The sequence below is a fragment of the Pholis gunnellus genome, assembly GCF_910591455.1.
Source record: "Pholis gunnellus genome assembly, chromosome: 14".
Classification (NCBI taxonomy): Eukaryota; Metazoa; Chordata; class Actinopteri; order Perciformes; family Pholidae; genus Pholis; species Pholis gunnellus.
This window is the reverse complement of record NC_136541.1, coordinates 19,170,298-19,193,616: the sequence shown is the minus strand read 5'-3', so window position 1 is coordinate 19,193,616 and position 23,319 is coordinate 19,170,298. Positions and strand designations below refer to the sequence as shown.

The following is a 23,319-nucleotide window of genomic DNA, read 5'->3' as shown; positions in this document are numbered from 1 at the left end:
CACGTCACACTAATATCAAAGGCTCTTTGGCTCTTGGCCAAACCATAAAAATAGTAGGTTTTTTTTCTAGATCTGGGGGGGGGGAATGTATTGCAGGTATATATTTACTGGAGAAGTTTTGATACTACTTGACGACCCTCACAATGACAATGACTATAACAAAGTAAAAGGATAACATTTATAATTTTTGACTTCAGAGCAGTTGAAATGATGTTTGGGACGGTGGAAATAAAGCCTGGAGCCTTGTAGACCAGCTGCTATAATCAAACAACAGAGGGATCTGTATCTGCCGATATGGATCATCAATGATCTGCAATTAGTAAAAAAAAATTATTTTCAATAGTGGCATGTGTAGCAAGTTGACAAAGAAGCCTCAAAACTTCTAACATTTATCTTGAAATCACATTTAACTTTGGAGCAATAAGAGTCAGTTGTTGTTATTGAGATCCTCCAATGCATACAACTTACCCCGGAGTTATAAATACATTCTGTATATAAAACACTTACAAATGGCTAGAGACTTAAAGTAATGATTGCAGTACAATCTGTCAGAGGAATGATAGGTAAAGGATACAAGATTGATGAAGAAAATGATGTAGTGACTTTTGATAATGCACAAACGGTCTCTCTCTACTCAGTGGCTCTTCATCATCATTCCAGCTCCTAATTACGTCTGATCCTGATCACACACACGAGATACGCAAATCAGCCAACATGCGTAAGTGCATGTGGCCCCCTGATCTCATTAGGCTAACAGCTAGCCGCTAATGGCTTCATTAGTGCTGGATGCTACTAACCCTTTTAGCCCCCGCGAGCTTTACCTACTGGAGAATGCTAAGCCATTTAGCACCATCGGTAGCTAAACACGGCAGCAGGGCAATTATCTTTTGTTTGACAGAACAAGTGATGGGTAGTTAGCATATAGGATTATGTTAAATTAGCCACCTGATAGACTCAGATCTGAAATATTTAAGGACTCATATTCAGTCATTTCTAACCCAGTGCAGTCCCACACACAGAGTCTTCCACCCCTGCAGACTGTTTGACCCAACAGGCGTCAAAGTCTGGCCTCAGGAAGAGCACAAATATGATTACAGGGCTTCAGGCCGTTGTTATTGCTGTTCTTTTTTCCCATGGTTCTTCTCCCCGGTTGGCATTTGTTCCTATTTCCTCTCCTCCCCAACATCTTTCTAGAACGTAACTAGTCCGTCTCCGCGCTGTAGTTTTACTTTCTGATTTTTCCCTTTAATCACTTTGTTGGTTTTTTCATGCCATGCAAGGCGGCGTATTTATCCAAGATAACAGTTGGGTTTCCCCTCGCTTTGCGGGTGATGGAGGATAATTGCTGTTGGTGTGTGTGTGTGTGTGTGTGTGTGTGTGTGTGTGTCTCTACATTCTGCAAAGTTGATTGCTCCTGGCTGTTCTGAGCACAGCTACTGTTTGGACAGGAACACAGAAACGGTGTGTATGTACGGACATGTTCCTAAATGAGAGAGTGACAGCGGTTGTACAGCACATTCACGTGAGCATGCCAGCATGCATTTGCATGGAAGTCACATGTTTTCATCTGTACCATTTGGTGTGGCAGAAGCTGGACATTTCAGCCACTGAGGCGTAACCAGGTTTATCCATTGCTGTTAGCTAAGTATTAACATCATTAGGCTAATTCTAGCTAACTATTTCATCTGTGTAACAGCCTACTGTTAGCCAACTATCTTTTGAGCTTAGCTTTTTCACCATTTATCCATTATTACTTTTAGCTAACTATGTCAACTGTTTTATACTTTAAGCTAACTTTGTAGCTGTCTAACCATTTTTGCAAAAAGATGTAATACATATTTTTGTTAAATATGCAGGAGCTGAGATCGGGAGCATTTTGATTGGCCCAACGTTAGCTATGAGCCAGCCGCTCATAGCTAACGTTAGCTAACTATTTTTAATCATTTATCCATCGGTTTTAGCTAGCTCTTTCAACTGAGTTTAGCTATTTCACTTTACTTTTAGCTAACTATTTTAATTGTTATATATTATTTTTAGCAAACTATTTTAAGTGATATTACCTCATTTTAGATATACTTGCTAACTACTTTCCACATACTCAATAGCAACACAGTCGTTCTCTGCTGTTCGTTTTAAATCAATTTTTCTTTTTAAATTAGTTGAGATAGTCGATATTTCCTCGTAACCCTTTGCAATTGCTGAAGTAGCCGTCCCCTGGGAAGCCCTGTATTAAGTTAACCACAGACAGGCTACTAACTGTAACAAAGATAGAGAGAAGGAGTTGGAGTAGACCACAAACGCATACATCTAACGTGTGCTTATGCAAATCACCTCTTTCACAATGAAAAAAAGAACGTTTGAATTAAAAGCAACAAAACATTTTCTGAACGAAGCAGAAAACGGAATAAGACACAAAGTGTTTTAAGTTACCATGCAGGGGCTAAAAACTAGAATACAATTCGATTCTTCTAGACGTATAAAACACAAACAATTGAAACAGATAAAACACTTTTTGAAAATCTTCACTCTGAAAACATTTCAGTGTTTCCAGGATGAGATGCCTTGGCTGTCTGTCTGCCTGCTTCACTGTAAATAATTGTGTTTAGAAAACACTTGAGCTGAAAGACTTCCTCCCTTTGAGAACAGCGAGTCACAAAAGCAGAAACCTGAGCCCAGGGCAGTTCTTTATCTGGATCTGACTCTCTATTCTTTGCTAGTTGCTTTTTAAATGAGCAGGGTTTGATAAGGACTTTGATGGAACAAGATAAAGGATAGTTTGCTCGGCGGGAGGAGATCGTAGCATTTCTCAGTGGGTTTTACTTTTGATTTCAAGGATACTAAGACTTCTACAAGGCTTATTATTGCACAAAAAGAGGTTCAGTAGAACAATTAGTTCACCACAAACCAGACAAGGAATATGCCTTGAGATAAAGACGCTGCCGATAAGACCGAGCACAAAGTTCCCCAAAGAAATATGATTGTTTTCCTGCTACATGCATGTCTGTATCCTCGGCCAGGCATCTAAAGGTGGATGCAGAGTGCAAGTAGAGGAAGCAAGTGTCTAGTGTTTCCTCAGGAAACGGAGTCCATTTCCACTTGGCTCGTGGACAGAACCGGAACTTGTTCTGCGTAAGCGCTGCTTGGTTAAAAATACCAGAGTATAAAAGCAGAGAGCTGCAGCACACTGCTATTTCACAACACCGGCGGCTGCACAGAGACTAAACCGCTCGCATTAACTTTATTTGGCTTTGATTTAAAACCCCACTCAGTTGCCCAATCTTATGAAATATGCTTTAAGACAAGGGACCTTATCAACACCTGTAGGAGAGAAAGAAAGACATATTTTTTTCATATTGTCAAAACATTTTTGTTAACATAAGCTTTACTTCTTCATAGTTTTTTAAAAGATAAGAATGATAATCACGAAACAAAGTTAACTTTTTTTCTTTTCTTCTGCTACATGTGAACAGATATATATTCCCTTTGTTTTCCTGAAAAGTCATTTCCAGACACAGACATGTACAGTATGTTGTCTTCATTAGAACACAGAGGGATGTTAGCTAGTCCATGCAGAAATAAAAGAAGTTGATAAAACATGTCTATTTATGCTCATTAGATTTGCTTTTGTTTCTTTTCATGATTTATTTTTTAATGCAGTTGATTGCAACAACTAACACTCCATCTATTCTAATGAAGATGGAGCGGTGGTATAACACGTGTCTTTTTTTCCTGCTTTTTGGAGCTTTTCAGCAACCTGGACGTTTATACATTTATACACAAACGGTATTTTCCATAGGCTATATGTTTTATGTAATGCATTTTAATACCACCCTTTTTATGACCGAAATAAATAAAACAACTTCTGTACCCCCCCCCCTGTTTATTTGATATCTTTATTTATAATTGTATATGATATTTAAGTGGTGAGAAGAATGCTTCGATGCTCCTTTTAGACCTTGATGGTGACAAATTACATTTACAAAAAGTATGAATTAACTGAATAAAATGCCGACATTCGCGGACAACAAACTAAAAAAGTGAAACCAGTTTTATTTCTAAGGCTCTCCGACACCCGTCCACCTGAACACCTGCATACCGCGCGCACTGCATGGGACTCACAGGGGCCGAGGGAGGGGGGGGGGGGGGAGAAGATCATTAAGAAACATGTGTTCCTTTGTTGACAACCAGATTAGCAGGTTGTTTCGATGAGCCGCCGCTTCACACGTTCGGTGTTTGCGATAAACGTCCAGGGATCAACTGGGGACAAATTAATGAGGTGCGAGTGGCTGCGCGTGCGTGTTTGAAGAGCACCGGGACGAAACTGCTGGGGGGGGCGTTCTTTCATAAAGCACGGGGACTTGAACAGAACACAGGATCAGGCCACTTCAAGGACCTGTTACGCACTGGAATTCTGACTTTATGGCACTCCTTGGCCGTCGCCAGGTTTAGTGTCGCCCCCTGTACCTGCCTCGAGGGAAAAAGAGTAGAATTCTATTTTTACACCTCACTTACTTACACACTTTTTAAGTCCTCAGTGAAGGAAAACAATGTTAGAAAACATTGCAGATTTGACAATAACCCCTCTGGCTTCGTTCACATTCCAGCGTTCATTCGTATAACAATCATGGGTGATTGTTTTAGTGCACTTCAGTGACTTACCTGCGTGACGCACCTGGATGCTTAATGTTTGTTTGCACTTTTGGTTGCCGTGGAGGGAGGGAGTGGGGTGAACATGTGTCAGTAGAAGCCACGCCTCCACGTTTTGTAAGGCGCTATAAGACGAGCGCTGCGTCAGCTCTGTTGATACTCACATTGTGAAAACGCTCAGCAGCTGTCAACGTGATACCGGACAGACGCTACATGGACTTATAGAGCAACGTTTCTGTTCGTGTTTACGGTTTTAAACTTTAGTTGGTTTTTTTGTCATCTAACCGGTCAGCATGGCTCTGGCTGAAGCGATGATGCCTGCCTCGTTTCCAAGCGTTCCAGCCATGGACGCAAAACAGTTCGAAAATGTAAGTAGAGGATTTCATCTCAACTTTTTTACGACATGTTTTTTTTTTTTTTTGTGGAGGCACTTCTGATTGTTGGCGCACAGTAGAAGCTTGGTTTTAACTTCCCCGTTTGCTCCCCCATGAACAGATGTACAAGGTGGACCAGTGCGCACGCGGCGGCGCAACAGGTGGCGGAGTGGAGTTCAGAATCGTGCGGTCCCCTGCCGCGCTCCCTAAAGACGAAGACGAGCTGGAGAAGTTCTTGGACATCGAGTTCATTTTGTCCAACACCATCGACTCCGACGTCGTGAGCAACAGCGGGAGCGTCTCTCCGCCGCAGCAGTGCGCCTATTCCCTGCCGGAGTCGCCGGAGAGCTGCGGCGGTGGTTCCGCGCCAGACTGCGGCGACCGCGGCCACCCTCCCGCTGGCCTGGCCGCGCAAAGCTACCACGGCGCGGTGAGCTTCGCGGTCTCGAGTCCGGTCCGCAGTCTCATGGCGGAGCTGCTCACGCCAGATATGAGCTACCCGGGGGCGGGTTCGCCCGAGTGCGCGGGGAAGGCGAGAGACGGGCGGGAGTACACTGAACTGCGGGCGTTTAATCCGGTCCCCGCTCATCACCAAGTGATCGCATCTCCTCCGGCGCTTGGATACAAAATTAAAAGTGAGCCCGTCGGTCAGTCTTGCATGATGGCCGCCGGTGGCGGGGAATTTATGGGACAGATGTACGAGAGACACCAGATGCGCCCCGTGCACCAAACAGCTTTTACGCACCACCAGGCTGCAGTTCCAGGCGCTTTGCCGGGATTCGGCGCGCACCTCATGCAGCACTCTGCACCCCAGGGACGCACAGACTGCCATTTGGCGCAAATGAACACGCATCCCGACCAACACCATCTCCAAAACCAGTACATGAACGCGCCCTACCAGCCGCAGTACGCGCCCCAGAGCTTGGCGCAGTTTCGAGGACAGTACAGCGTGCACCGAGAGCCCGTCCGCGGTCACCAGCAGCATCATAACGCATCCATGCAGGGCATGATGCTCACCCCTCCCTCGTCGCCCTCGCTGCTGGAGTTTTACGCGCAGGAGGAGGCGTTGAGCATCAAACAGAAGCGAGGGCGCAGGTCGTGGGCCAGAAAACGAGCTGCGACGCACAGCTGCGAGTTCTCAGGCTGCGGTAAAACCTACACCAAGAGCTCCCACCTCAAAGCCCACATGAGAACACACACAGGTGAGCACATCTCTGAACACACAGTCTATTTAAATTGTCCGTTTTGATTTTGATTCCATTCGTGTTGCTCTTGCACTGTAATGTAAACAAAGTCCTTTGCTTGTGCCTCCCAGGAGAGAAGCCCTACCACTGCAACTGGGAAGGCTGCGGCTGGAAGTTCGCCAGGTCGGACGAGCTGACCCGGCACTTCAGAAAGCACACCGGGCACAGACCTTTCCAGTGTCATATGTGCGAGCGCGCGTTTTCCCGCTCAGATCACCTAGCTCTCCACATGAAGAGGCACATGTAGGCCACGTTACAACTTTAAAGCATTCAAATCCATCCCGGGGTCATGCCCGGAGCATCCCAGAAGAAGCGCGGGTCGGCTCCTGGTCCAGACCCATGGAACAAAACGTCCCCGTGGGGACCTCGGTATATACAGGGCGCCTTGGCAGAGAGTGTAAAGCACCCTGATCGTGCCCTGAGGTACCACACGTAGCTTCCTCTTATGTTTTATAAAAAGCCAAGTGCCTCTCCATCAGGAAAAAACAGAATGAACGCTGGTCTCTTTTTTTGTACATACCTGTGGATATTTGAACTGACTAAATTATAGTAGTTTTTATTTAAGACATTTCCTCGCCCTGTCTCTGAAATAAGTTATTGATTGTGAGTGAGTGCCTTAACAAGAATGTGTATTTGCTTCCCAAATGGTGTGTGTGTGTGTGTGGGTGTGGGGGTGCTCACTGTGGGCAGGACCCAGAACTTTGTACATATGTAAATTGTATTCCTGAATGTTTACATCTTATATCTTTGATACTACTCGAATCAGGTCAGGGTTTTTTGACGTTTTTAATCTACACAATAGAAGTTATATATTTGCTAAACGTTCCACACCTTTCCCTTTCGTCTGTGAAGGTTTGCTTGAGCAATGCTCACAAATTCAGGTACCAAAGCTCATTTCCAAGAATCCCCACAAATCAAGTTTAACGTCACTCTCCCTTCACTCACATCAAATGTCATTTCCAGCTCAGTGTTTTCTGGGGAAAACAACCTATTTTCTTATGGAAGATATAACTTTTTTTCTAAGAATGAAGAAATCCACTGCAACCAATGGTTGATCCGCTGTATACTTGAAACATAATTGCCACTCAAGATGTATCTTTTACTTTTTTTTTCTTATGTGTTTAAGGGCTCCGAAAATAAAAGTACTTTTACAAATATGTCTGTCATCACCTCTTCTTCCTCCACACTTCTGCTTTCAGTTCCTGCAGGTCTGCTGGCACTGATCTCATTATGTTGATATAATTCTCAGCACTGCGTGACAAAGCATGCCTCAGTCGAACACAAGGGCTTACAAGTACTTTCTTTTAAATCGTCTCCTTGGGCACGTTTGTAACACAGACAGTGACGCTGACAACAAGGCTTTTCTGCAAGTCCCACAATTTCAGCATTTTATAGAACACAACGATCCACAGTCTGAGGCGAGGGACACTGAATATCTTGTAATTGTAGTGCTTTTATACACCAACACTCTGGCATTACGTGATTTACAATAACCATTAGCATAAAAGCAATAAGCATTATTACAAGTGATGTTACGTCCACATGCATGGTCAGGTGTCTCTCATGCTATGCGTCTCCGCTTATGGAAGGCTGCCCTCTGCTGTTCATTTCTACAATAACCTCCAGTGGGCTGCACAGGGTGACACATTGCATTTACTGTTGTTTACAGCAGTAGAGTTTTTTTTGTGTCTACTTTTTTGGCATCTGGACCTTTTATAATCTCGGCTACCACGTGGCAGAGGTGTCATGCGTGACCAATCACATCTGGGACACACCTCTGCAATCACTTGAACGAACGGGGCAACGCCACCTGCAGCAGCACGCACGTCCACACTCCAGTCTCATCACTGCTACTTTCATTGCCTGGTTTACATCGTTTGCACTTAATTCGTTTGTCTCTTCGTTTCTCTTGTTCACGCTATAATGCCAGATGTGTGAATATCATCGTACGGGAGCAGTTGTAAATCTACGTTAAGCACATACATGCGGTGTGATTTTGACACAGTAGTTCATCTGAAGGTGTTTTAATCGATTATTTATGACGCAGTCGTATTATGCTGCTGTCGTTTCGGTTTTGAAAACCACAGTTAAAGAGCTTCCTCTCTAGAGGATGGGTAGTAGCTATTTGTTGTCATGTCTTCGTTTCCCCACTAGATGTCCTCCGTGGGTTGGTTTCTGCTCATAGTCTCGCTTCTGTTAATCAGACTGGTGATGAACATCTCCTTGTGTTCAAGCTATTTAAATTCGCTGTTTTCTCTCCACCCCTCTCTCTCTCTCTCTCTCTCTCTCTCTCTCTCTCTCTCTCTCTCTCTCTCTCTCTCTCTCTCTCTCTCTCTCCTTGTTATGAAAAATCTAGCACTACTATTTTCTGTGTCTTTTTGAAGTATCTGTCATTGATGTTGAGTGTCCTCGCTGTACACTTGAATATGATGTCCTCTGATTGTGACAGGGACAGAAGTGCTACCCACAGTAATGTGGGGCAACATGTCTTTGCCTGGACTAAAGACTACACACAGTATGCACAATACCAGGGAACCGACAGCTAAGTGGTATTCAGCCATCGTTAATATCAATATATTCATCAGTATGACATCCACACCTGCGTATTTGAAGAACCCTCCCAGTGACGTGCTGTGAGGTCCGTGGCTGGTGAGGCTGGCTCTTTCAGAGTCAGATATATGAATCCAATACAGAGTAGCTTACATCACCATTCAATTGGCAGCTTGCACATTGACTACTGGTTGTTTTTCATATTTCATATCAGCATTCTTTACACACACACACTTAGGTAAGCTACATATTTGATTTGACGCGCAAATTCAGCGATTTGGATTATAAAAATGATTGCAATGATTGGAATCATACAGAAATTATATTTATAGCATCATATATAGATCAGTAGAGAAATGTTCATATTTATTTTATTTGATCATTATTTGTTTTTGACTTTTCATGATCGTCCCTGAATCCTACAATGAGTCGTGTTTCACTTCATCAGTCTGCTTTATTGAGGTCAGATGTGTGTTAAAAAGTAGTGAACTTCGCTCGGCCAGTTGTGTTTAAGTTGATTTGTGTGCAACATATTTAGGACATAATACATGATTCGGGATAGTGTGTCTAGTGATCAGGGACTTGTCATGCAGGTGCTGCCGTTGGCCACACAGAGGCAGCAAAACACCACGCCGACTGTGAAGGGACTGGTCCCCGGCTGCTGGAGAACTCTGAAGTAAAATAGTAATTGATCTGACAGTGATAGACTTGGGACCCTCCGTCGTGGTTTCCTTTGAGTCCAAATATATATATAATCCATTTTTAAAAAAACTAAAACTGTTTCATTTACAAAATCAAGCCTGCAGGAATGAAAATCAGAAGCTATCAGAGACGTACAGGTGGAACTAATAATATGAATGAGTCGGCATTGTTAGTCAGTATAAGTTACGCCTGAGCTTTTTCTGCTATGACTCCAAATCTCCGAATGAAAAGGAGGAATTAGATACTGCTTCCGATTTGATCTTTAAATCAACAGATTATATCTCGCCGGTGTATTTTATTCTTCCTCTAACACATGTTCAGTATAGTGGATGAAATGCTCTGTGACTTGAGCAGGAACACATACGGGGCCCACACGGTTCCACTTCTTTAAATTTCAATAATTATATTATATCAGTACTTCTATTGTTGGTGAACTACGAAGACATGTACTTCTATAAACACATTAAACACCAGTATGTGATACTTAAATACATGCTTCATACAGTGAAATAAATGACCACAAACACATAATCGTGCCTGTTTGTTGCTTCTGTAATGTGAGTAGTTTTCCAAATATGATTGGATGGTATTTATAATGAAGGTATCTGGTTTTCTAAAGAGCCCTGCTCCTCATCTGTTGCTGGGCCTTGGTAGAAACGCCAAATTAAGTTTCAAACTGATGCGCTGGAGCCCCCAGTCCTCATCTATTATTCTGTACACGCGTCTCAGCAGAGAATACCGATTGGCAAGAAAAGGTTTATCCTTGTTTTGAATATTGATACAAAATGAGGAACAATACAAGTCTGGTAGTTTACTCCTTGCCAATATTTATAGTTCTTCAAATAGTCTGTGAAATCTGTGAAAATCCACTTTCAGAATGTTGACTCAGCATTCCAACGATAGACTTACAGCATTTGAGTTGGGCATTGTTGAGTTGGGCACAGAACTATTGTTAGCCCAATCTTTATTCGTTGGAATGCTGATTCAGCATGAGCTGATTCCAACTAATAAGCTTATGTTTTATGCTTTATTCAGATCTTTTCTGAGTGTATAATGGGTGTGTATTTGCGCAGCTCAGCGTGTCATCGCCAGAGTGAAGAGGAGCTTCAGAATCTTGTGAAAGAAATATTTCTATTTCGCCACCATTTCCACAATTTTCCCTCTTCATGCATCATCATTTGGTGAAAGTGTAGCTAATCGTGTCCTGGTCGTAGACATATGACAATGGAAATCCAACAGATTTACACATGTTGCCACAGCAGCCTGAAAGTGAGAGGAAGTCCAACTATCTGCTCCATAGAGACCAATGTTAATTCTGACTCCAAGAACATCTTCCACAGATAACCGTACAACATTTCTAGATGGCCCACTGAAGCCACATTTTTCACACTACAGACACAATTGTCACATGATCATGTTCATCAAGTCGTCCTCTCCAGGTCTGATATCGAAGCAATAGGAGCTATTTGAGAAAAGAGTTTGACAGGTTTTCCTCAGCTTGAACTCCATGTAAAGCCTGTGTACGTGGCTCTTTGAAGTTACATTGATGTGGCAACCTTTAATGCTGGCAGGCACACAGGTGATAAACACAGAGAGACACTGACACACGCGCACACATGACTTGGAAATATTCAGGCAAAGGCATTGTAATACCTCCTGTCTGTCTGTTTGTCTCTCTCCCTCCCTCTGTCTCTTGTCAAGTAGAGTTGAGATGCCAGAGGAGCAGCCCTCAGTAAAAAGCATAAAGATGGGTCTGTAAAGATCAGGCTAAAGAACACAGAGTAGAAATGTTGTATAACCTAAGAGCAGATTCATGCATTTATGTATCGTGAATGAATACGAAGTGATTTAATGATCATAACGCGATTGTAACAATGATTCAGTTGACTAAGACTAAAAGAAAGAAATAACCTGTCCTCATGTGACTAATCAACCTGAAAATGACCGGTCTGTGTGCAAGAGTGAAATAATCAAGTTCCTATTTGAAGGAATAAGGGAGTGTATGATGAGGCAATGAGCGAGATCGTGAGCAGCTAGGTGAGGAGTGTGGAAATGAGGACGGCTCAACGGGACATTGAAAAGAGAAGACTTGGATCATCGAGCTGGGATGAATGGGAATGAACTGAAGTAAAGGAGTTTTTTAGGAGCTTTGCCCTTGCTAATTATAGTTGTAGTGAGCAAGCCAGGCAAGTTTCCTCGACCACCAGCTTGAACAGATCACCAGTTCTCCCGCGAGGTCGGTGAAAAGCCAAGGGGCTTGGTGATCCTGACCTTTTTAAATGGAGTGCCATAAACACAGCTTATTTAGACTCAATATTTTACACCCCATTGACATAGACCACAGATGATATCTAAAAATGCAGATAATGCACTGTCTTTGGACAATATTCAAAGAAAGCAAGTGGAAAATTCAGTTTCTACACTCTTTCAGCTTTGGTCCTTTTGGGCTAGTAAGTTAAGGAAACTGCTACTGACAATCAGTGTTTGTATGAACGCTTTACACAAGTTGCAGCAATGTTTGTGTTTGACCAGTGAGCAACATTCGGCATCCGAAAACCTCACCTCGATTGTTCTGTAACCATCAAAAAGTACGTGCCCAAGAGCTTGACCCTTGAAAAAAGGCTTTAAGTTGCTAGTACGTGAATGTTTGTCTGGCGACCTGTCAAGGATGTGCCCTTTCCTTCCTAAATGCATGCTGGGATAGGCTATAGCCCGGATTAACAGTTTAGAAGAAACTCGGATTAATTGGAAAAATACAACGGCCAATCCAATTGCCTTCGACTCACCACTTCTTGACATCGTATGAAGTGGATGATTTATCTCATAATTAATGTTACTGTTACCAAATAGTGACCGTAGTCATTTATCTTGTGGCTTTATTTGATGACACTAGACTTGCATATCTGCGAGAAGAAGACAGAAGAACATTTATGTCTGTGAAACATTTGCACCGTCGATGCAATAAAACGCCCGTCCAATGAGCATTTTAATCAACAACTCAGATAATCTCTTTAATTGAAGCCAAGTCAACATTGCGTACTGAGCCACTTTGTAACATGACCCCGTTACTAGTTCACTTTGGTGGGAATGATAGATTAGTATTCAGTGTGAGTGCTTGTGTGTGTGTGTTGTCAAGGGGCCCAAGCTATGTGTGCCCCTTGAAGCCTTGTTGACCTAACCCAGGGGTCGGCAACCTTTACTATCCAAAGAGCCATTTTGCCCTATTTTCCACCGAATAAAATGTGTCTGGAGCCGCAAAAGCTATTTGATACCACAGCTTATAAAGTTTTATATATATAGTTATATTATACATACAAAAACTATAGTTTGTTGTATTTATGAAAATATAGAACAAGAATAAAGACAATTCTTTCAGGAATTCAGGAAGCAGCTGTTATTGGAGCGATCAGCGAGCAGCGTGTCCAGCGGCGTTACCAGACCTACGTCTGAAGTCACGTTAGCGGCTTTGAGCAACTAATCTACTTCCTGTTTACACCGGCACCCACCCGCATGCCCCCGTGAATAGTCACATGATATTCAATTTTAGGCGTTTATCTGGACGGAGATCATCTAGAAAACAATGCTGAAACGCTGTGTGGACGGAGATCGAAAAGGTATGAGTGTGGATGTAGACTCAGGGAGCCGCAACAGAGAGGCTGAAGAGCCGCATGCGGCTCCGGAGGTTGCCGACCCCTGACCTAAGCCAAGGGATTCTGGGTTTTGTCAACTGTCTCTGGGTCAGAAGTCAAACTGCACGCTCAAGAGTGTCTGGGCAGAACTTACAGAACTTAAAGTGGCAGTATATACCTTTAATTCTAACACCTGTAGATATAACAAAGTCAAACATATGGATCACATATAGAAATCCTTGCAGGAAACATACATGTTGTTTAGTTGCTGCCGTTTGCATACCTCCTAATGCAAGTTCAAAAAATGCACGACAAGAATGCACTACTGTTTTTTCGTCTCGAATGTTTGTCTTCTGTAGAAAATAGGCTACAATTGCATTTCGTTGTGCAACCCTTTGTTGTATCCTTGAATATTGAGGGGACATTCTCTCAGACATGCCACTCCCTAAACTCCCTAAAATGATTATCCCTTAAGGTCAAAGAAAGGGCCACGGGGATAAGCTCTTGATACTATAGCAGATACTTTAAGGGCCCTCAGTCGGTCTCTGATTTTAGCTCTTGCATTAGCTTTTCCCAACAATACCAAAAAAAAAGAGAAGCTATCCCATTAGATGTATCCTATGCAAAACTAAAGTCCCCTTTTAAGTCTACTCCTGCAATGTTCAGGAACATTTCCTGCACGGGTTCATGTGTGAATGGGAGCAGGCATGGATATTCAGGGAAAGACCTTGTAACGTGGAGCGAAGGAACCAATCACAAGACTCCGCTGAGGAGGTATTTGAATCTACGAGTTGTTTACGGGGCTACACGGTGGTGTACTGGCTAGCACTGTTGCCTCACAACAAGATTCCCGGGCTGGAAGGGCCTTCTGTGTGAGTTTTGCATGTTCTCCCTGTTTCAGCGTGGCCTCCTCCCACAGTCCACAGCTTTGGTTGATTTGTGATTCTAAATGGCCCGTAGGTGTGGATGTGACCGTCTATATCAGCCCTGCCAAAATTCTGGCGACCTTTCCAGGGTAAGGTGCACCCTGCCTTCGCCCAATGTCAGCTGGGAATTAGAGACGTCTTTCCGCTTCCGTGTCAAACACAAGTTTATGATACTTACACATTTTGTTTGGCAAGATAATCTTGAACACCACTTTTAGGATTTGTGAAGCATGAATACAATCGGTAGAAGTACGAAGCTAAAGTTATAAACAAACTACACCGCAGTCAAATGACTTTGCATCACCATCGTTATCGATTTCCACTTGTTACACATGCATCAATCTTTTCTAAATAAACTTCAGTTTTCACAGGGAAGGACTAGGCAACAACACTACTTGGTTAGGGTTAGAAAAGATCATAAAATACTTGGTTAGGTTTAGGGAAAGATTGTAAAAGACTTGGTTAGGTTTAGGGAAAGATTGTAAAAGACTTGGTTGGGTTTAGGGAAAGATTGTAAAAGACTTGGTTAGGTTTAGGGAAAGATTGTAAAAGACTTGGTTGGGTTTAGGGAAAGATTGTAAAATACTTGGTTGGGTTTAGGGAAAGATTGTAAAAGACTTGGTTGGGTTTAGGCAACACAACTACTTAATTAGGTTTCGGAAAGGGGTTACTTATAGTAATGATTGCAGCGAAATGACTACCAACTGTGCAGTTGCTGTTTCGGCTCTACAGAGTGTTTTAGCATCTGTCAACAGATTGTTTGGTTTGTCTCAGGAGCAACATTTCAGGCCACGTTTGATGATTTACGTATACCTTTGATGAACCGCGTGCTCCTGCAAACACTTATCTTTCTTATCTGTGAAAATACCACCTGCTCTGTTTTCTGACATTCAATTATAACTCCTGGTATATCTTTTTATGGAATAACTCCATCTAAGTATGGCTGCAGACTGATGATAAACATGAAACAGATGAAATGACAGTGGAACTCAGGTAGGACTGAGGGACCCGCATGATTGCAAATGGAGTGAAAAGCCCTGGGCTTCTAAAACCTTGCAAAGTTTCAAGGAAGTTATGAGTTGACCTCATTCTGTAGGAAATGAATAATAATGTTGTCCAAGAATGCGGTCACTACCGCCTTCACTTCTAAACATTTCCCACGCTCTACGTGTTCTTGCCTTTTTTATGCATTTCATAATACGCTTTCAAACTTTCCATGACTCATTTTGCATTTGGATTATGTATTTGTTTTTCTTCTTTTATTTCTTGCTGTTAACTTGTAGCACTTAGCACTTACTAGCACTTATTATCCCCTTAGATAAATACATTTTCAGCTATAGAGGTTCAAAAGAAATATTGAGATAAATGAAAAACAATCCAAGTAAAAGTACTTTTTCCACAGACAAAATGGCTCTGGTGACGGATGTATGTGACACCTTTAGATTATTCTTACTGATGCATTTGTAAGCAGCATTTCACTGTTGCTGCTGGTCACAATTTCAAATCTGAGACGTGACAAGGGGATCTAACTAGACTTTTTTTTTTTGGTAATATAATATGTTGTTTAATGTCAAATCACAAAATAAAATCACTACCTCCACCAATGGAAGGCGACAATGACTGTGTTTATTTGGAGGCTGTCAAAGTCTCAAACAGTGTTTGTATCACATTCATTTCCAATCTTATTTCACCCTATAACTTTATAGGTATTTGTTATTTTCCATATTCCCATAATGTTCATGAAATGAGTTGCCCCTTTATTGGCATAGCGCCCTTTCAACATATCCTTCAAATTATTACTTTTTTTTTTTTTTTTTATCTGAAGGAAATTTAAAAAAAATGCTTTCTCGAGGCATCATTAATTTCGTGAGTGACTAAAGAATGTTCGGCTGTGCCACCATAAATATTGAAACCCCTCACCTCCCTCCTCTCGCCCCATGCCTCTGACCATCACTGCGCCTGCATGCGTGTCTCCTCCTCCTCCTCCTCCTCCTCCTCCGCCTTCTCCCACCAGCCCTACAACCTGATCGGTCCACCCCTCCCCAAAAAAACAAAAACAAAAGGTAAAAGCCCGCATCTGCATGCCTAAAAATCCTCCGGAGTGCCATCATCCATCCCTCATCCCGTCGCACATTCTCTATTATCTCATACGAGGACGCCCGGAGCCTCTCATCCATCACCAGTGCCAACACACCGTGGCCGAGGCTACCACACCTGTCTGGAGCATCGCAGTACTGACTCATTACCTCTCCGCCTTCTGACCGGGGCTGTTAAGAGAATGCGCATCGACATATATAAAAAAAAAAGCAACCTGCACGAACATTTCAGATGCGATCCCGTCTGATTGCGCTGCTTACAAAAACTGCATGCAAACACGCGCACCACAAAGCCCCCAAAATCACACGGGTCCCTGTGTGAGAGGAAGCGTTGCGGCATGCTCTCGTGACAACAAAAGAATGAGCGACAACACATGCGTTGATTTCTCCGCCGAGGAGGGGACTCATTTCGATTTTATTTTTACAGTTTCATTATTTATAATAACATAGCCTAATTAATGTCACTGTGTGTATGGCACTCTTTTGCGGCTTTTTATTTAAAATAATTGAATCGGATTGAAACTTAATTGCTTGTACGCGTGATTTAGCTATTAATTGGGCACATCTTAATGGCGCTGTGAGAAAAACTGACCCGGCAAACCGTCAGCACCGAGTGTCTCTCTAACAGGTTGTGTGCGTGTGTCTGTGTGTGTGTCTGTCCACACAGGGACCCCCGCCTGTTTTAGAGTGGAGAAAGGAGGGGCTTAAAGAGAAGTTTTTGGCCCGACTGTGACCGCAGAGGGACGGAAGACCACGGTGATGCAACTTCTAGGAAAGTAATACCGGCGGATTTAAAAAAGAACTGATCAACGTCTCACGAGAGGCGACGGTCGCGAGCTCACCTTAACGGTAAGAAAACGCCTTCTCATAACAAGGAAAGAGAAAGAGAGATATGTATTGTGTTTTAACTCTCGTGTTCTGCTTTCTAAGTGAATCATAAACGAGGAGGGGGGGAGTCACTAGACCATCTGCCGTAATGTGATTATACACTCCCTAAAGGTGCAGCGTGATGCTACACGTAGAGGGCTGTGTGTTGTGGCAGATATGACCATATAGCTGTTAGGAGGAAGGGAGGAAAAAACCAACATTCAACACGTGTCCGTGAAGAGGACATTTGTGATAGAGGCGTTTCAGACGGGGACGCGGTCTGTAGTAGAGCCGTTACTTTATCTCAGCGGGGAGGAACACGTGGCACCGATGGTGGCCTCCCCCTTGTTGTGACTCTACTAAAAAGAGGGGGGGGGGCATTTCCGCGTTGAAAGACTTCCTGTCTGAGTGTAGTTGATTTCCACAGGTTGTATCAATAGTTATAGCTGAAGGACAGTCCACCACTAAACCTCCTTTTGTAGTATTCCTCAAATACTGTAGTTTTCTTGGGGGACCAGCCCACTGGGCATTCATTATACATAATATTATAGGATAAATTACACAGTTGTAATGACAATCATTTTAATAATAACAATAACTTTATTATATTTTTGAGGACTATTATATCATTAATTGATAGTGGAAAGTGTAAAATATCTGATAAAAATGATTGTATTAATTCCCCTGTGAGAAATAAACGTGATGAGTAACTCTCAAAGGTATTTTATCAAACAGACACTTAATTCAGCTGAACGGTCAGTGGTCTGGCGAACAGTCCAGATCTTTGCAGAGTATGTATGCTTCTCACAAGCTGAACTGCCTCTTCCAGCTATACGCTATCTCATCTCCCCCCCGCGAGCGTACTCCTTTTTCGCCAAGATGTCAAGGCCGGGTCTCAGGCCTTGACAGGTGCTGCTGGTTCTGTTTTTACTACAAAGATGTAAGTCACTCACAAACATCACGTTGAGATAACAGCAAGTCAGACAGAGGCTACTTTTGTTTTGTTTTCTGCTTTTGCAACGTCTGCATGCACACAATATTCTGAGTTCAGCATATAGGAAGTTACATCTCAGAGAACATACTGATAAATTACCACAACGGACACATCGGCCAATACTATTATTATTTTTAATATAACACAAAACATTAATAGAGATAAATAAAAAAAATGTTTAACTATTAATCGTCTTTATATAGACCAAACGATAAATCGAGAAAATAATCGTCAGACTAATCCATAATGCAAATAGTTCTTTATGTTTCAGTTGTATTCCTGTGACACAGCTAAATTGGTTGTTGGACTGAATGGGAAAAGTAGGGTATGTCAATAGAAGTTATGCTTGCATGAATGGCAGTAACCCCAAACCCTGACACACACAAACATACACACATCGGGACATGTAGGTAAGTATCAGCATTTAACAGACCATCACAATTAACATCCATAAAATTAGAAACACATAGAGCATAACACGCCACAATTAATTGCTCGCCTTTTTTTTAAAATTAAGAAATATTTTCTCTTAGAGATGGTCGAATGATACCAAAGCTCCAAAGCTTGTTCCACTCCTGCGTAGGGCTGGGGGGACCAGTCGGCAACCTCCGGTTCTGACGGCGAAGGCCAATGCGGAAGTCTCTTAAAACTTGCATTCTCTCTACTGGCCATCAGGGGGCGACTCCTCTGGTTGCAAAAAGAAGTCAGATTTTATAGAAGTCTATGGGAAAATGACCCTACCCCACACTTGATTTATTACCTCAGTAAACATTGTAAACATGAGTTTATGGTCTCAATCTCTAGTTTCAAGTCTACTTCAATACAGCATGATGTTCAATTAGTAAATGATGGTCTATTTAGAGTCAAATAGACCATAAAGCAGGGTATGCTATACTGTGATTGACAGGTCGTTGACGCTACCAGAGCCGTGTTCAACGTTTCTAGTCACTCCTCCACAGTCCAAAAATGGTAGCTTTCGTTCATTGGTTGCAAAAAGCGATTCCATTACACAAGTACGGCAATTTCCAATACCGTGCGTTGTGCGAGGATGGCTGCCCCCTGTCACAGCATTGCATTTGTTTATCAGAATGTGTGTAGTGAGCTGCAACCCTGCACAACCCTGCTGACTAATACCCACAGACAGTACTCACATATTTGGAGTTGGATAATCATTCTTAATGAAATTATTTCCATCTCAAATGTTTTAGGGGTTGCTTGAAAAATGGTAGGCTTTGGCGGGCCGTATGCATGCAGTACATGCCCGATTTGTTTGTTTTTGTTCAGAGTACTGACTTTTGGTTTTGCAATAAAAAAGAAAAATTGTCACCTGAACACAATGCATAAGCTAATTTAATGACTATCATTCTTTAATCGAATCACATTGCAATTCACATGGGATGTTTCGTAAATGTCAACCATGAAGTCAAAACACATGAGCTCACAGTGGACACGGATATTTTATAATATTTTGTATGTAGGCTTTTTGGACGATGAATTCATTAAATATCGTACTTTAATATATTGCACAGTACCATCTACATATAATGTATCACTTCTGAGTAGCGTTAATAATAACATGCAGGATTGTTGAACTTTTATTGCACAGATTTGAAACAAAAGCTGTAAAAAATTGTTGTCGCGCTTCGACCTGTGTTGAAGGGCTGCTGTATGTTTTGCAAGCCACCAGGTGTCCCTACTGACAATAGAGTAAACTCAACCCTCGGGGTCTCTGACGAAAACAAAGGGCAAAGAATCTACGGCGTTTATGGCTGTAATGACGGGTCGTTATTTTTTTTTAACATTTGAAATATGGGTGAGGTTATTACTCACAGAATTTGAGTAATCGGCAATGAGGAAGACCCTCTGCAAAGACCGCTGAGGGGAAGTGAAGGTGTATGGGGGGGAACATTTAACATTGGTGAAGTAGTAAAACACCTCACTTCCAGTCACTCATCAGATTAAAACTGAAAGTAGTGAGAGTTTGAGCGATGGAGGCAGGTGATTCAGAACTTGGAAGCTCAGCACCGGCATCATCTCCCTTAGGCTGCATTCACGCCAAATCGGGTGTTGCAGGGATTAGCTCGGGGTTGTACGGCGGTTTCACTTAAATGACCCATTTATGTGACGCCATGCCGCTAGTATGATGGGTCCACATCGGCAGATAGACATTTACTTTCAATAACAAACCGGGACGAGAGACAAAAATACCGGATAAAATAATACAAGGGAAAAAGACACAAGTTTAAACATATTATGCCAAATGCTACCTAAATGCCTGTCTGAACAGATGGGCTTTTATCTGCATTTTAAAAGAGTCCACAGACCTCAAGCTTATTGGTCTGTAAAGACCTCAAGCTTATTGGGAGACTATTCCAAAGCTTAGGGGCTGCTGACTGGAAAGTTCCTCTGCGTTTTGGTCATTCATGCTGCTCCTCTTCCCGTGGGCATCTGCTGGTCTGATCGCTGTTAATGTGATTGGCCACCGCAGTGTGACGCTGGGTTGGCGTTTCTCCAAAATTTGATTCTATAACTTGTCATCCCCTGTGGTCCCCACCGCCGCAGCCTAAACCCGCTACCCACAAAAAAAGAATGGGAGGACTGAAGCCTGATTTGGTGTGAATCTTCAGGGCCATACATCCTCTGTGAAAACCATAGCATGCTTGGACTGCAAGGCTGGTGTATTAACATTGTGTTAAGGTTGGGGCAATCTAGAGGTTACGCCAAAGAAAATATAGCAACCCAACAAATAATTAGCACTGAAAACTGCGGTTGCCCTCACCGCTATGGAGCGTTTTAGTAGCGTTCAGCATATTGTTTTGGTTTTACAGCACCACCTTCATTGTGTTGGGTCACTCATCAACCTCTCCAGCAGTACAAGGCAGCTTTTTTTATTTAAAAAAAATCAGTTTTTTGTCTAAGGCGGATGCAAATTCTGTTATCCAACTTTGAATTTGGATGTTGACAATGTCCGTCCACCTCCCCAAACTCCAAAGATGTGTTGTTGTTTTCTGCCTCACCATGAAAAGGGCACACAATCCTTGGAAGACTAGGCTGGCCTGGTTCCAATACCTGAGTTGTCAAAGACGAGTCAAGGATGCTGAAAGGCACAATTTTATGTCAGAAAGTAAAAGTATAATTAACAAGGAATCTGTTGCATTTGTAGCATATTTGTAATTTTTCTTATGATGGAACTTTCCAATGGCTTGTATCAAACAGCTTTTCCCAGTATGCTCTGAGATATTTCATTATATTCAATGTCATCTGTTACGTCGGATAACATTGAAAGGGTTGAGGAAAAAGAAGGTGGACGAAGTGATACCGCAATGATATCTGCAGTAATACCAATTAGCTGGAGAGATCTTTGTGCTTGATAGGCGGCTGTGTTGTGCATGAAAGCTCTTCTCTTTTATCCCCCTTTGTGAGGAGAGAGAGAACATGGATCTATATGCTGCAACCACTAGGGGGCCCCATGGTATAGTCGGGCTTGTTGAACAGTCTGGTGTTTGTTCAGGAGTGCAGCAGTTCAGTGTCAACATCTAGAGGATGTTTCAGGCATGAATCATCAGGTGGGGTTTCGTGGTCAACCTGAGCGGAATCGCTGCCTGATAGAAAACCCAATATGTATTTTTTCATTGATGATTATGCAGTAAGTTTAGGGGAATCAAAGCCGTGATACAGCAACAAAAAAAGAAACTGGCCATGTAATCCTCAGCAATTTAAAGATATTCTTATGTAACAACTGCCCCTACAGACTATATAAAAAAATGGATCAAACGAAAGCATCCTTGTACAAAAGATCCGACTGCAAAACATGTCCAACATAGTAGGTAGAAAGGCAAGAAAGTGACAGTGTAGCGCCAGAAACTGGAAATGGGGAGAGAGAGAGGGACTAAATGAATGCTAGTGTTGATCTGTGTCTGCTCAGTGTGGGTGTAAATATAAAAAATAACTGTTTTACTGCCTCGAAGGGTCAAACATCAATTAGCTGTAAGGTTTAACAAAAACACAAACAGTCATAGTTATTAACTGACAACATTAGTTATTTGTCTATGTCGGGATGCAAATTGTGTTATCCAACTTTGAATTTGGATGTTGACGCACACAATCGTTGGAAGGCTGGCCTGGTTCCAGTACCATGTCAAAGACAATAATGGTATATCTAATATCTGTTGCCTAATATCTATTTGGATCTTGATAATCCATCACATTTAGTGAAATGTCCGTTCACACGCCCTCTCAGGGAATCGCTTCAATAATTTCCCATTTTAAATAATTTTCCAATTTGGGATTAATAAAGAACATCTATCCATGTTTATATCTTATACATCTTCACACTCTATACTGCGCCTCTTTGGGTCTGATAAAATCAGGAAAAAGCCCCAGGGACAGACTTTACCTCCATTTTTTATGATAAAAATATTCAATTATGTTACTGTTCTTACTCATTGTACCTCGAAATAACTTATAAAAGGCCCCTAAAGTGCGTACAAAATATGCCTCAACTGTATGCTGTGTTCCGCTTCAGAGGAAAACAATATCGTGCTACATTTCCCCGACAGAGAATTGTTACTGAATAGACTTGACTCACAAAATATAACAAATAAAATATAATGCACTATTATTATTGAACTATCCAGCTTCATAGAACTGAAATCTCCACCATGAACATTTACGCACATTTGAGTGCCATTTATTTATGCAAAAAGAAATGGTTATTGTTCTTCCGTCCTACATTTGTATCTCAATCTTCTGCAGCCTCCAAACTGTTGTTTTCTTTCGCTGAAGCGTTCGTGATTTACGTAACTCACAGGGCAGGTGAAGTCTTGCCACACCTTGACTTCAGGGAAACAGGAGGACTTTCCAGTTTTGGCACTACTCACGTATGTAGGACGAAAAATGTCTTAAATATAAATAAATGAATGCATTAATAAATGTATAAATACAGAAATGAATAAATAAATGCTGAAATAAATACAGAAATATTTAAATGCTGAAATAAATAAATAAAAGAATAAATAAATGCTGAAATAAACAAATAAAAGAATAAATAAATGCTGAAATAAATACAGAAATATTTAAATGTTGAAATGAATAAATACAAGTTGAAACCTATAAACAGGACATGAATAAATAAATCTATTTCTACATTTCTGTTCACCTTCATTTATTTATTTCTGTATTTCTGTGTTCGTATGTTAATGAGGTAGGCGGTCCGAACCTCATTCTTAAGCAGGATTGGTCAAGTAGGGGAGCAAGACAGAAGCAACTGATTCCTAGCAAATCATCCCTG

At 42.0% G+C, this 23,319-nt stretch overlaps 1 protein-coding gene across 1 annotated transcript; it reads left to right on the top strand.

Moving 5' to 3' along the window:
- Positions 1-4,156: 4,156 nt before the first annotated feature.
- klf17 (Kruppel like factor 17) lies at positions 4,157-7,420 on the top strand. Its single transcript, XM_079172471.1, has 3 exons — positions 4,157-5,015; positions 5,143-6,223; positions 6,337-7,420. Exons 1-3 carry the CDS (start codon positions 4,941-4,943, stop codon positions 6,510-6,512), a joined length of 1,332 nt encoding a protein of 443 aa, XP_079028597.1. The 5' UTR covers positions 4,157-4,940; the 3' UTR covers positions 6,513-7,420.
- Positions 7,421-23,319: the final 15,899 nt, after the last annotated feature.

Excerpts from the sequence above, each read along its gene's own strand:
- klf17 (XM_079172471.1), top strand. The coding sequence starts at position 4,941 with ATGGCTCTGGCTGAAGCGATGATGCCTGCCTCGTTTCCAAGCGTTCCA. Across the intron at positions 5,016-5,142 it reads ACGCAAAACAGTTCGAAAAT|ATGTACAAGGTGGACCAGTG; the intron begins GTAAGTAGAGGA and ends CCCCATGAACAG. Across the intron at positions 6,224-6,336 it reads CCACATGAGAACACACACAG|GAGAGAAGCCCTACCACTGC; the intron begins GTGAGCACATCT and ends TGTGCCTCCCAG.